Here is a 14333-nt window from a genome sequence, read left to right as displayed (position 1 = left end):
CAGTGCCTTTAACACAATATAATTGGATGACTAAGATGTAATGTCTTGTGTCCCAGGTGTGTGGAGATGCTGATCAACGAGCAGATCCGAAGCTACAACGAGAAGATGGAAGAGATTGAACAGCTGGAGTATGCCGAGGCTCTGGCCGTCAACCAGCTCAAACTCAAGAGGCAGAACACGGTACGCACAATGCTACATGCCTTGGTCTGTCTGAACAATACCCAGGGTTGGGGTCAATCTCATGTCAATTCAGGAAGTTAACTGACATTTCAATTTGTTTTTCTCAATGCCTCTCTGTGAGAAACATCTGGAATTGGAATTTCTGTTTACTTCCTGAGTTGAAATGGATTGACCCTGACACTTACCAGGTCCATAGACTCACTAGGCAAACCAACCATAGTCACGGACTTGATGTACTGTTGGGCAGTGTTCTACTGTCCCATGTCCACCATGGGTTACTGCTCATTGTTTTGTGGTTCTCCCTTTCTTCAGCTGCACTGGCATTTGCCCCTCAGGTTTTCTGCTCCGTACAAAGGAGTGGTGGTACGTATCCACTTAGCTCCAATTCTCCTGGTAGCTAGATGCAGTTTGCCATGTCCACCCGTCTGTGCATGACGTGTAGTAGTCGATGACCCTTCCCCTCCTTTTCATACTAACTGGAAGTATACAATATTGCAGTGGTCACCCAACTATGGTTTCGGAGAACTACAGGGCATGCAGGCTTTTGTTCCAGCCCAGTGTTTACACAACTAAGTCAACGAATGGTGGACCCGAGTAAAGACCAGGATCAGTAGAGTTGTTAGTGCTGCGCTGTAGCAAATGCCTGCGTACCTTACCTGCTCTTAGTAGCTCTCCGGGAACTTGTTAGACCCCTGTGATACTGCATATTTGTTTCAGTCCCCAGCGTCTGTGATGGGAAGGTTCTTCAGGGTGATGGTGTTGGGTTGGTGTTGTTGGTCTTTTCTACATAGGATTTTGTGTATGGTTTGACTTTTGTATGGTTGACTAGTATTTAAGTGACATTTCACTCTTGATCATAACTCACTTGTGCTTTGTGGAACATACATGATTCCACACAGCACAACCACGGTTTTAGAGGGATGGTTTGTGGATTCTTCCTGTTCACCGGTACCAAGCATTGGAACTCAGGGAAATGGGGAATGCTTGATGATATACTTTTTTCTCCTAGTGTAAAATAACCTTGTATCATATGACATGACTTCTGCTCAGATTTGCAGTCTCAAGCTGCGTTCAATAGTGCATCAAACCCTTCCCATCCGATACTGACGTTTTCCTACATGTTGTGTGGTTGAATAACATAGTGCCTGTTTCTCCCTACTGATCGTGACACAACCTCCTGCCTGCCTTAGGGTATCATGGTTCCCTGATACCTTATGCAACACTATGCATGATTAGTTAACACAGCCCCCCCCTAACTCCCACACCACCACCATTCCCCTCCATTCATTCATTCATTCATTCATTCATTCATCCTCTTAACCGGTGTGGTGTAGACTTGCCATTGCGATAGCCCAATCGTTGAGGTGTCCTGAATAACTGTGTGTTCTCTCCCAGGTGCATGAGAAAGAGTGCTCTGACCCGACTGTGGTCCCTGGGAACGATGTTCTGCTGGACTCTGATACGGAGGCTGAGAAGAACCTGATGGCGCGAATCAAGTCCATCAAACAGGAGAAGTAAGAACCGAGCAGAGCCTCTGAGTCACACCTACATTCACCACTGAATTCAGCACATTTTAATACTGTGATTTATACACTGGTTGTATTTATATCCAGTGGTTATATCTGATTGACATAGTTTTGGGTTGCGGAGATCCACCAACCCTTGGTTACTTTTATGACCCCTCTGTTCTCTCTCCCTTCCCCCTATTTTCCAGGGAGGAACTAGCCTACAGACTGCCAGAGCTGGAGCAGCCTGGTTCAGACCAGGAGAACCTGGATTCTGAGGCGTCGGTGAGCTCTGAGAGCCTGCTGGACGAGCGCTGCCACAACTCTGAGCCCGAAGGTCAGTATTAAAGGTACGGTCTCACCCCTCCCCCCCTTTCCTACCTATTCACACACGTGTTTCTCATCGGCCTACCCAGCCCCGTCTGTCCATGTTGTCTCTGATGTAGGTCTAGACAAGCTGTGGTGAAACTGGTGGTGCATTTAAAGAGGGTGGCGGAGGTCTGCTCTCTAGCAGGTTGGAGGCTCCCAGTTTCACAAGCAACGTTTTGTGTGTTTGCATGAGTGTCTGTGTGGCACGCAGAGATATTGACCGAACTAACATGGTGTTTATTTGTGGTGATATTGAGCCCTTTCAGGATGGCTGTTACTCTCAAACTCTGAGTGGATGATGCAGTTTTTTCCCCTCTTAACACTTGCTTTCTCATCCTCGTTCTCTCCTGCTGAATTAGGCCAAGCTGACCTTGCCCAGAGACCTAAGGCCCCAGGGGGCATTCCTCTCTCTGCAACCTAGTCTCCTCTGGCTCCACCTCCCGGCCACAACGCCATCGCCCCATCATCCTCGGCACGGTAAAGCTGCCGCCGGGCATCCGCTCGCAGCCTCCCGCTGCGGCCCTCAACCCCTCCTGCCAGCCGTGGCTTCAGCCTGATCATCAACAGCCCGCCCGACGCAAAGACGGCCCCCAGTCCCTGTACATCAGTCCAGACAAAGGCCTGTTTTCTTCTCCCACCTCCATCTCCTCCCTCTAGCTCCACACCACAAAGTCTCCAGGCCACCAGCAAGGCCCTCAGACGCTTCTCAGACCCCGACATCCCCTATAGTGACCCAGCTTGACACAGACAGGAGGCAGAATAGAACTCGATAAGGAACTGGATATCTATGCTGGGCCCCCCTCGGTCTTGAGGATACAGTATGGAGTCCTGTTATTGTCGCTGTTGCCATGGACACGGATCATGGATGTGTGTTTATATACTTGTGACTTATGCCTGGTAATAACAGGATGTGTCACCAAGCACTTTTTCTACACTTAATATATTGTTGTAGTTTTTTAAGAGACAAATTAAATCAAGTTTGCGCGGCCACATGGACTCTATGGACAAATGTTTTCTTTTTTAAATACTTCGTTTTCATGAGGAAAAACTGCAGGCAATTGCACATTTCCATTCCACGGTCTCCTTATGAGAAGACCCAAACAGTTTGCTCAATGTAAAGTCAATAGTGCCTTGATTTGCACATTGTCAGTGTACAAATTCGTTGGTAATTTCTACTTTTAATATTCGATGAGGGGGGTGGTATGTATCTTTGTATGATACTCTTGTGCTGATTCAAAGAAATTGTACCAACTGGAGACATGCTCGAACGAGGACCAAAACACTTGTGATCCAGTTATGGGGCCTTGAACAGCCTTCTCGTGGGGAATGGATTAACGCCACGTTCTTCCCTCTGCCACCATTTCCTCCCTGTATAGGAACTGCTTTCACTTGTCAAAGGGGAAATGGGAGCAGCACTAGCCACTTTCCTCCTGGATGAAAACCCGCTAAACCCTTGTCAAGGTCTGCATGCCATGTCTTATACATGGACCTTTTTTAGATTCTACTTTCTGTAACGTTTCTGCAGCTACAATACATATGGCTTCAGTCAACTGTACTGTACCTGCCACTATGTCAATCGGAGGGTCAGGATCACTATCGACTACAGAGGACCACCTCTTCAAAAGTTGTTTGACATGTAATACTAATGAGTGATTCCTCACGGAACCAGACCAAAAAAAACATGCTTTTGGGGGGTTTTCACGAAATGTAATCTATGGAATAGTCCTTTGGAGGAAGGATTGTCATATATTTGACACTTTGTATCTAAAAGCATAATTTGAGAAATAATGAATCAAAGTTGGCATATGTCATTTTGGACCTCACCTAGGCCTCCTTTTAAAGCTCCATGATGTTTCATCTGTAGATGTGAAAGTAAAGATTGTCATATGAAGCTCTACCTCTTGCTCTGTAATATGAGTAGTATTTTAATTTCAGACATTTTTTACATTAATTGATGAATATTGACAAATTGAATATTGAAAATATAGTTTTTTTTATTTGGCCTATTTATCAATATATTGTTGAACATACTTTAGTCTACGTGCATATCAAAGTTCAAGAGTGGGATCTCTGTTAAAGTTATGGCCCATTTTTATCCAGAGAAATTGACGTAGTAGGCATTGTAGCCAATCACAGCCCTCCTTTTACTTATATCATTGCACATTCTGAAAATCACCAGCAGGAATCCATTTTCACTTTCACTCTGTTGGTAATGCTTACAAATTGGATCATAACGCTAAAAGTAGCAGACACCCCAGTCTGGAACTTTGATATGCCCGCAGAGTGTATTATGTTCAACAATATGTATCGATAGCAATGATTCTCATCTATCGGACATAACACCTGAAACATCGCATTTTTAAAAATTCTTGCTCGTATGTTTTTTTAGACCTGTGAGCTATTGCTCTGGGTAGGAAATAGTCAATGTGTTAGCACAGGACGATAGCCTAGCTCCTTCTGCATCGCTAGAGCTATTGCTTGAGCTAATAGACGCTTGGGGGACCTGTATTATGAGTAATGCATTATCAAATGCCTCCTAGCTTGTAGAGGAGAACCAACACAATCGACCAAGCCATTGTTAATGTGTTCAAAATGTGAACCTGAACTGATCATTTTGGGGTTATTAGTAGGACCCCAGAGCAAAGCGTTAAAGCTTCATATGACACTAATTGTTGCTTTGTAGCATCTACAGATTCAACATTATGGAGTGTTAAAGGACTAAAGACAATGTCAGAAATATACCAGTAATACTTCTTCCAATGGATTATATTTTGTGAGGGGGGGGAGATGTCTGGGTTTTGTGAGGAATCACACTGTCCTTCTGACTGCTGTTTGATATGTTGTATATCTGTGCCTGCATACTGAGAGTGCCAATTCGGAATGTCTGGGATTGAATGTGAATTGAATGATGTGAGCTGTAATGAATATTAACAGGACAATACAGTACATGCTTGTATCCCATGATGTGGTCTTTTAATTTTTGGGATTTACCATTGATTCACCACTAGGCGGAGAAAAAATAAGAAACCAGTGTCGTGAATCTGGATGTTCATTATTGAGAGGTCAACCCATGTAGTGAGGCAGCTAATGATATAAGCATCCAATACAAGTAGCTCAAAAACAAAGGTGCTGTATGGTCTTCCTGATTTTTATACCAGTGTATGTAAGGAATCCTACTGGTGATTATTCTCTCTAAACTAAAAGCAGAATCTTGTATCACAAGACTGTGGCACATTTTGTTTTTGTCTGTCCTTACAGTATGAGGAAGTTAACTAAGATGACAACCGGTACTGTTAATCATTTACGCCAACGATAAAGGCTTGCACTCCCTTTTCCCCGTATTGCGCTGTCTATAGTTTCCAAAACACTGGCCACAGCAAACTTTGATACTAGCGTACGTGAGATTTCATAACTTTTATAAAACCATGACCAGCAAGAGTGCTGTTTTTGTAAATAAGTTTTTATTCAACACGATTACAAAACAATGCGCTTCTCCCTACTTTCACTCGCGCTGCAATGAATGAATAGCCAAGTGTAACGATAGCCCTGCATTTTATTATTTATTAGCATCTTGTTTGTTTTAATATCATGGAATATTTCAAAATCTCTGGTCATAGGAACAACATTTGTGCATGAGGCAGATGTGGAAGCGGTGCGACTTCAGTTAGAAGAGTTGTCCCCTCTGGAGGAAAGGAAAGAGAGACGAACTCTCTGCTGCTCTCTCCCTCCACTGAGACTAATGCAGTGTTCAAAACTGAGATCTCAGACTTAAACTTCAGTGCGTTCTAGACAACTGAAAAAATTTAGTTTTGAAAGATCATCCACTTCGGAATTCAAAGTTTGTAACTCGGGTATCTTTCTAGAGCTCCAACTTTCTGACCTGAAGATCACTGACGTAATTTGACAGTTTCTTTTGGAGTTCACTTTTGTCTTGAAAGCACCATGACCATCAGATGCAGTTACTATCAGCCCAGTAAAATAAAGACTATTTAAATTTATGCTCAGCTGTGCCTCAAGTGCTACACCAACTGATCTATTTTATCAAAGCTTGTTTTGAAATATATGGTCTGAGAAGAACAATATTGGCATGCCAGGCATATAGCCAATGGTGTGAATGTATTTGGCTACTGCACAAACATTCCTACAGAGCTGTTTTTATTGTTACATTTAAGTCATGTTTAAAAATGTAAAATAATGTAGATCTTGGCTTGCTTTTTGACTCAAAGGTTGGTGATCACTGTAAGACGTACCAACTGCTGTTTGGCTTCGAATGTAGAGAAAATGTACAAGATCTGACAAGGCCCCAAAAAAGATGCATTTAATACAATTGCACATGTATTGATGCACACATTGAGGGTGCTTTTATTTTGACCTATAGTCTCATCTGCTGCAGCAAAGGAACAGACTTGGGGGAGTGACAGTGGTGGGGAGCATTGTGCCAAAGGACATTACCACCACCACTCAAACAAGTCACAGTTCAAATTGTGGAAATCAAAACATTTGGGCGGAGTACATCTGAAAAAGAGGGTGTCAAAGCGTTTAACAGCTCAACTTCTACACTTAGACCATTCAGAGCAAGACTGTCACACTGCTGTAAGGTATCAACCCTGGCAGGCATTTTGAACCTTAACAAACCCATTCATGCGTTTCACCAAATAGTGAGCCAGGGAACATCTTAATGTGACAGCAGTGTGTATTTGGAAGAGCTCCAAACCTAGGGAGGGGTACATCATACAGCCCTACTGTAGAAGCTTGAGTAAATACTTAATTGAAGACAGATTTTACAATGGTCTTTAATTGTAAAATCATATGCAGTAGTATTGAGAAATGTACAAATCAGGTGACATAAGTACACTATGGCTAAAAGATTATCCATGTGTTGAGTCTGCATAAGTTACCAGGTGGCACTAGAGCAGGGCTCTCCAACCCTGGTCCTGGAGAGCTACCTTGCTGTGGGGTTTTGTTGTAACCAACCCTGGTCCTGGAGAGCTACCTTGCTGTGGGTTTTTGTTGTAACCAACCCTGGTCCTGCTAGTGGCTAACGCTAGACCCGGATGTTGCGTAGCTGGCAAAACAAGATTGTTTATATTAAAAGACCGCATTCTACAGTATGTTTCAGGAAGTGAAAGGCACAGGTTAATGTACTGCAAACTGATTTTATTGAGTTTGGTAATGGTCACATAATCAAACGAGGTCTTTCCCAAACAAAGCACATTCATTGAGTAGCAGGCAGATGCAGTATGTGATAGATTACACCGTCAGATGAGAGCTCCAACATGTGGGGTTGGTTCTCCTCAGAAAACCCTGATGTCACTTTTGATCAGAGAACAAGCCCGTTAATGAACTGAGTCGAGTTCAGCAACACCACATAGCTCAAAATAATCCTACCACAGCACTAGTTTATCATTCCATTAAAAATATAAACTGGCACTCCCTCACTGGCCAACTTTAAGACAAACTATGGGGGACAAAGCTTCCCCACGCTCCCTTTACTAGGCATACATTATCCATCTAGGCATACTGTCCAGACATTTCCAGAGCAAGACCATCTGGTTCATTAGTTCAAGTTAACTAAATGAAGCTGAAAGTAACTCAAATGTTTTTGCCTTACTCTAGTGTCCCGGATACCAGTTTAGATAGGTTCTTATTCAAATTCACAATGCCCTGTCAACACCCTCCAAACACAAGATAACAAAAATAATGCAAAAGCAGCCAAATGGATTAAAAAGTCCTTGGAAGTGCTCCTGATAAAAACAGCATCCAAAGAATCAATTTAGGAGTCATGTTTAAAGAGCAGGTTGTTCCCTGATGATGATTTCATCATTGTGTGCGTTGTCCTTAAGTGCCGCTCCGTCCCGCTGACGACAGACCACCTCTGGTCATGGCACGTCCTGAAGATATTACTTCTTTGGATGCTGCTCAAAATAAGGATGGAATAAATCAACAGGTGGAAACAACTGTGTGGGGTCAGGATATTCAGATCTGCTACAGATGTGTGGGGCAAAAATATTCCAGGGATAATTATCAGTTGACCAGGACCCATTTATTTTATTTTTTTATTTTACCTTTATTTAACCAGGCAAGTCAGTTAAGAACACATTCTTATTTTCAATGACTGCCTGGGAACAGTGGGTTAACTTGTCTGGACTTGGCATAGATACTGTACTTTGCGCTGGGCAGAAATCTGTGGTTCTTGGTGTTAGGCTAGCTGAATTTCGAGACCTGTTTTTAGGGAGTGTAGTATACTTACAGCGGCGTTCAGGGCTTGTTCCAGGTCCTCGATGATGTCCTGCTCGTCCTCCAGCCCCACAGACAGGCGGACCATTGTGTCGCTGATCCCAAGGGCCGCCCTATCACACTCAGGAACCGACGCATGGGTCATTATCGCCCTGAGAGAGGGAACGAAGAGGGTAATAAATAGCTCACTATTCAAACAAAAGTGCATCTCTGATTTAAAGGCCAAGTTATGCAGGGGTGTGTATAATGTTGTGCCTCAATTAGAGTATCTTGAAAGCACTTAAAGACTATTGAACAGGTATGATCAATAGTCATGATAAAGAGGCCGTCGGCGCTCTTTTAAAAAAGGTCCTTACTACTGAAAAGTGTCTGTTCCAGGTGCATAGGAGTCAAAATCAGAATACTGGAAGGAGACCCGCACACTGTCAAAGGGTATAGATACAAAACTGAGGCTTGAATGCCAAATACATTTACATCCTTTAGGAGACACTCTTATCCAGAGCGACTTAGTGAATTCATTTTTATTGGGGTGTCAGGACAGAAGAGCTTTGACTGAGCTTAACCTGTGGGGAGTTATTCACAAATACGGTTTAATATGTAAGATGGCAAAATAATTGAATATTATATTATTCGTGCCCTGGTCCTGTAAGAGCTCTCACTTCCCACGAGCCGGGTTGTGACAACTCACTGTCTGATTGAAGTTGGTTCAAAATAAATACAATTATCTTAACCACTGCTGCCCCCTTATGGCATTGTTAAAAGTTAAGCAATTAAAATACTGAACATTTTCATACCACAGCATATTAATTGGTTCAGCTGAAACATTGTAATTAACAAGACTAGTGGAATAGTGAATGAATCGTAATATTGTAGCAGTTTAATGTTAAGGTTTATTGATGATATTTGGGTATACTTACGGATGCTCTGCCAAGCTTTCATAACCACCGAGGCTCTCGGCAAGTGCAAATAACTTGAAATAAAAACAGGACAATGTTATTGCAGTATCCATCTGTGATTGAATCAACACATACTGTAGTAAAATACAATGATGCCCGATTCATACTATAGAGCCGATCTGTGCAGTCACTTCCAGCAACTACATTGTATGCATAACCATATCAGCCCAGTACAGCTCGTCTTGGCATTGTCGTGTCAATCACACAATTTTGTAAATACCTTTAAGTTGCTGAGGAACATGGTGGCGTTCTCCAGTTTTCCCTTTATGTAGAAGGTGATCATCCCTGGGCAGCCTGTGCACTGTTTCTTCATCAGCTCGTGCTGGGGGTGGGAGGGCAAGCCTGTAGAGTGGAGAGGGAATAAGAGGAAAACCAATCGGTCAACTGTTAGATTCAGTGACCACAAGGTGCGGTCCATTTCAATCAGAAAATATGAGGGTAACTGGAGATGCATGTGCTGTGTGACTGAACTGTGTTTATACTGGCCCAGGGAATTACCAGAGTGACTACATTGATATGTTATATCATACAGAAAGCAGGTCATGTCAAAATATGTTACATGTGTTTTATACAACATACAGAAATACTAGTTTGATATCCATGGACCCCACCTGGGAAGATGACTCGGTCCACCCTGGGGTCGGCCTCCAGGAACTTGGCCGCTGCCAGGGCGTTCTTGAAGTGCTGCCTCATGCGCAGGTGCAGGGTTTTCAGGCCGCGGTTACACAGGTAGCAGTCAAAGGGGGACGGTACCGCTCCGAGGGCTTTAGGATCAGGATTAAGGCACAATAAGGAAGAACAAAGTCTTAGCAAACCTACCAATCAGCCCCTCAGACAAACAACCAACAAGAGTGCTACACAAAGCCTTCTTTATCGGCGGTTTAGAATTGGTGGAAAGCCCTGGCATCACGAGCATGTGCGGATGTTTGATGAGCCAAAGTAGGTCACAAGAGTTGAGTAACTGCGATGATGATTGCTTCAAATCATAGTAGGGTAAAAATGTGATGGTTTATCACCTAAACATACATGTCTTTTTGCCAGTTGCTATTCATTCATCTCTCACCGTTCTGTAGAAACCTCAGTCGGTCGTACAGGTCCTCCCGATTCACAGACACCAGGCCCATTACAACGTCACTGTGACCTGTCAATCAAATATTTAAACTCATTTGATCAAACCCAATGGGAATTCTCTTCAGTCAACATCAATGTACAAACTGTGTACCTACCATTCATGTACTTAGTAGCTGAATACATGCATATGTCCGCGCCGAGGGCCAGTGGGCGCTAAAGAGCAAGAGACAAGCAGAGTACATTTGGGTTAATCAATGACTTGGTTTGAGCCGGTCTATGAGGAGAGGAAATGACTGGGTGTGTCAGGAAACTTAAGAGAGCGTGAAATGAAGGGACATCCACTTCAGATCATTAATCTCCAATGGCCACTGGGCTGAATGTAGCAATGCATAAAACAATACAGTACCTGTCAAAAGTTTGGAAAACATCCACTCATTAACAGGTTATTTATTTTTACTATTTTCTACATTGTAACAAACTATTAAATCACACATATGGAATCATGTAACCAAAAAAAACAAAGTTAAACAAGTCAAAATATATTTTATATTTGAGATTCTTCAAAGTAGCTACCCTTTGCCTTTGCCATCTTTGCACACTCTTGGCATTCTCTCAACCAGCTTCACCTGTAATACTTTTCCAACAGTCTTGAACGAGTTTCCACATGTGCTGAGCACTTGTTGGCTGCTTCACTCTACAGTCCAACTCATCCCAAACCATCTCAATTGGGTGGAGGCCAGGTCATCTGATGCAGAACTCCACTCTCCTTCTTGGTCAAATAGCCCTTACACAGCCTGGAGGTGTGTTGGGTCATTGTCCTGTTGTAAAACAAATTAGTCCCACTAAGCACAAACCAGATGGGATAGTGTTTTGCTGCAGAATGCTGTGGTAGCCATGCTGGTTAAGTGTGCGTTGAATTCTAAATAAATAACCGACAGTGTCACCAGCAAAGCACCCCCACACCACCACCTCCATGCTTCACAGTGGGAACCACACATGCGGAGATCATCCGCTCAACTACTCAGTCTCACAAAAGACATGGAAACCAAATATTAAAAATTTAGACAATTACACCAGTTTAATGTCCATTGCTCAAGTTTCTTGGCTCAAGCAAGTCTCATGTCCTTTAGTAGTGGTTTATTTGCAACAATTCCACCCTGAAGGCCTGCTTCACGCAGTCTCCTCTGAACAGTTGATGTCGAGACGTGTCTGTTACTTCAACTCGGAAGCATTTATTTGGGCTGCAAATCCTGTGGCGGCCGTCATGAGCTCCATCTTCATCATAGCGCTTGATGGTTTTTGCGACTGCACTTGAAGTTCTTGAAATTTTCCAGATTGACTGACCTTCGTGTCTTTAAAGTAATGATGGACTATTGTTTCTCATTGCTTATTTGAGCTATTCTTGCCAAAATATAGTCTTTTACCACCCCTACCTTGTCACAACTGATTGGCTAAAACGCATTAAGGAAAGAAATTCCACAAATTAACAAGGCACACCTTTTAACTGAAATGCATTCCAGGAGAATACCTCCGAGTGTGCAAAGCTGTCATCAAGGCAAAGGGTGGCTACTTTGAAGAACCTAAAACATATGTTTAACACCTTTTTGGTTACTACATGATTCCATGTATTATTTCATAGTTTGTAGAAAATTTCATACAATGTAGAAAATAAAGAAAAACCCCGGAATGACTAAGTGTGTCCAAACTTTTGACTGGTACTGTATTAACAAACCTGGAAGTAGGCTGACATGAAAGTGTTGTCCACAACCACCACGGTATCAATGTTGTGTTGGTGGACCACATCTGCACAGGCCTGGATATCCACTACTTTCATGGTGGGGTTGGTGGGGGTCTCGATCCATACCAACTACATAGAGAAAATAAAAGAGCATATTGGTTTTTAAATAGAAGTTCAACAGGTGTTTGGGTTTCATAGTTTGGCTCCCAACCAAAAACTCGCAGCTATAACATGTAGGTCATAAACTATAGTCATGTAGGGACTGGAGAGACAAGTCACAGGGAGAGTGAAGCGCCTCTTATTGAATTCTCAAATGGAGTCCGATGACTCACGGCAAAGCTCAGGGTGGAGCACTGAACATAAAGAACAAAAGGGGGAAAAAATAGCGTTGATGCTGGATGACGTCTATTCTTGTACAAATAAGAAACCTGAAACCTGGGTTGATTTAGGTAAAAAAATAAATAGTGAAATAAGGTCATTAAGTAGACTTAGAATTCCACTCACTTTTGTGTTTGGCTTAAGAGCAGCCTGGAGCAACTCGATTTTGGTGCAATCTGCAAAGGACACAACCAAGCCAACTTCTGCAGCAATCTTTCGGAAATAACGATTGGTACCTGGAGAGAAAATCATAATCTATTACTGCTTCATGGTCATATGCATCAAATATAAAAACTTAGATGTGTGTGGTCTTTCACCCACAACGTTGTCTACCATTTCAGTGGTTCTCTAGACAGTTTTAGACACTGTGGGCCATGTCTTACCTCCATACACATCGTTCATGCAGACAATGCCATCTCCAGCTTTCAGCATGTGAGAGATGGTCATAGTCGCAGCCAGCCCAGAGGCAAGAGCAAGACCTACACAGGAAATGCAGTTAACGACAGTTCAAAGAACACATTATCGTCACGAGGCTAGTTAAGTCTATTTTCGACCTTTTAGACTATACATTCTCTAACTTGTTCAATTGGATTAGATACAAATTCACGAGGTAATGGTGTCTGACATGAACACATACAGTGTTTTGCTCCATCCAGAGCAGCAACAGCTTTCTCCAGGCAGTTTCTGGTCGGGTTTCCACTCCGACTGTACTCAAAACCCTGATGAGAAGATACATTTACATGTAGAGAGCACACATTTGCCACAGCTTCTATAGATAAACAGATGCTGGTACTGATGATCACCTGGTCATTAATGATTCGGTAAAATCGAATAAATTGTTCACTCTCACTTTTCAATATTCGTCACAAAAAAAAAAAGCTAATTTCCCATCACTGTCAGAGGTTGCGCAGACAACATTCTGACTGTGTAATAAAACGGGTAACGTATGTGCTAGGCAGGGAAAGACTAGCAACCATACTTTCATATATAAGAATATTAACATCAACATTTTCCCTGAAAATTCGTTGAACGGGACCGGTTCAGTATACCGGATTGGTATAAAGACACCCCATACGGAACTAACAGCCTTCGATACCAAACACCAAGGTTATTGCATCAGGCAACTTACAGCATGATCTCCAGGTTTATACTGCTTGAACGTGGTGGACAGAGAAATAGGTGGTACTACGGCCATAGATTTCCATTGCTCCGGTTCTTGCCCAACGTGGATCGCCTCTGTTGCGAAAGATTTGAACTGCGGGTGGAAACCGGTGGACAAGTCGTTTTGATGGTGTGAAGAAGCCATGTGTTACAAATCCAGTCCGGTTCCCTGAGAGTGATGTGTCGCTATGTTTTACCGTTGAATACTCTCAATGAAAAGTAAATTGTGAATTTAACGGCGACGTGTAACGCCCAAATCCCTTTCTAACCCAATCACCACTTCTCTACAAGGGGAGGATGGCACCGATTGGTATTTCAGTGACTTCCCGTAACCCGAGTTAGCTTGTGGCTTGTATGCTCTGCTTGCGTGCAAGGTTTATTTTTCCACAGCAATTATGGTATGATGCATGGTTTAAGCCAATAGGAGGAAGAGTATGCGACATTATATATTTACATGCGCGCCGGGGCGGACTGGCTATCTGGCATTTTGGTGGGCTAGTCCATTTTTAGCCCAGTGGGCCTGTCCAACTTGTTTTTTTAAAGCAAAATTTGGCAAAAAAATGGCACGGTTTTGGAGCCTTGGGGGGGCCTCAAGGGAAGGGAATGGGCCGGTGTGGGGGCCTCAAGGGAAGGGAAAAATGGGCCGGTGTGTTTGCAATGCCAATGCAGTTTTCTGGTCCCAGTCCGCCCATGATTACATACAAATCATATTTTTTTGTTTTTAGTTTCAAAGTAATC

At 43.0% G+C, this 14333-nt stretch overlaps 2 protein-coding genes across 9 annotated transcripts in view; one reads left to right on the top strand and one right to left on the bottom strand.

The window, feature by feature from the left end:
- Positions 1-2595, top strand: part of si:zfos-588f8.1 — a 95936-nt gene extending 93341 nt beyond the window's left edge. For 5 of the 8 annotated variants that reach the window (XM_064934942.1, XM_064934941.1, XM_064934947.1 and 2 more), the window contains 5 exons: positions 57-180; positions 493-543; positions 1576-1694; positions 1895-2022; positions 2414-2595. In XM_064934942.1, coding sequence (XP_064791014.1) covers positions 57-180; positions 493-543; positions 1576-1694; positions 1895-2022; positions 2414-2475 — 484 coding nt within the window. In that variant the 3' untranslated portion in view covers positions 2476-2595. Of the gene's footprint in view, positions 1-56; positions 181-492; positions 544-1575; positions 1695-1894; positions 2036-2413 lie in introns of all 8 variants that reach the window. The other 3 variants (XM_064934944.1, XM_064934945.1, XM_064934946.1) reach the window with 3 other exon arrangements.
- Positions 2596-7190: 4595 nt separating this feature from the next.
- On the bottom strand, positions 7191-13931 carry LOC135512683 (cystathionine gamma-lyase-like). The gene is made up of 12 exons (XM_064934949.1): positions 13564-13931; positions 13072-13153; positions 12818-12913; positions 12561-12670; positions 12051-12185; positions 10474-10531; positions 10311-10388; positions 9859-10011; positions 9468-9589; positions 9209-9261; positions 8305-8443; positions 7191-7969 (listed from the first exon to the last, which is right to left on the bottom strand). Exons 1-12 carry the CDS (start codon positions 13738-13740, stop codon positions 7955-7957), a joined length of 1218 nt encoding a protein of 405 aa, XP_064791021.1. The 5' UTR covers positions 13741-13931; the 3' UTR covers positions 7191-7954.
- Positions 13932-14333: the final 402 nt, after the last annotated feature.

Source organism: Oncorhynchus masou, chromosome 24, assembly GCF_036934945.1.
Source record: "Oncorhynchus masou masou isolate Uvic2021 chromosome 24, UVic_Omas_1.1, whole genome shotgun sequence".
NCBI classification, from domain to species: domain Eukaryota; kingdom Metazoa; phylum Chordata; class Actinopteri; order Salmoniformes; family Salmonidae; genus Oncorhynchus; species Oncorhynchus masou.
Note: the sequence above shows the minus strand (reverse complement) of the source record. Positions and strands in the feature narration are given on the sequence as shown.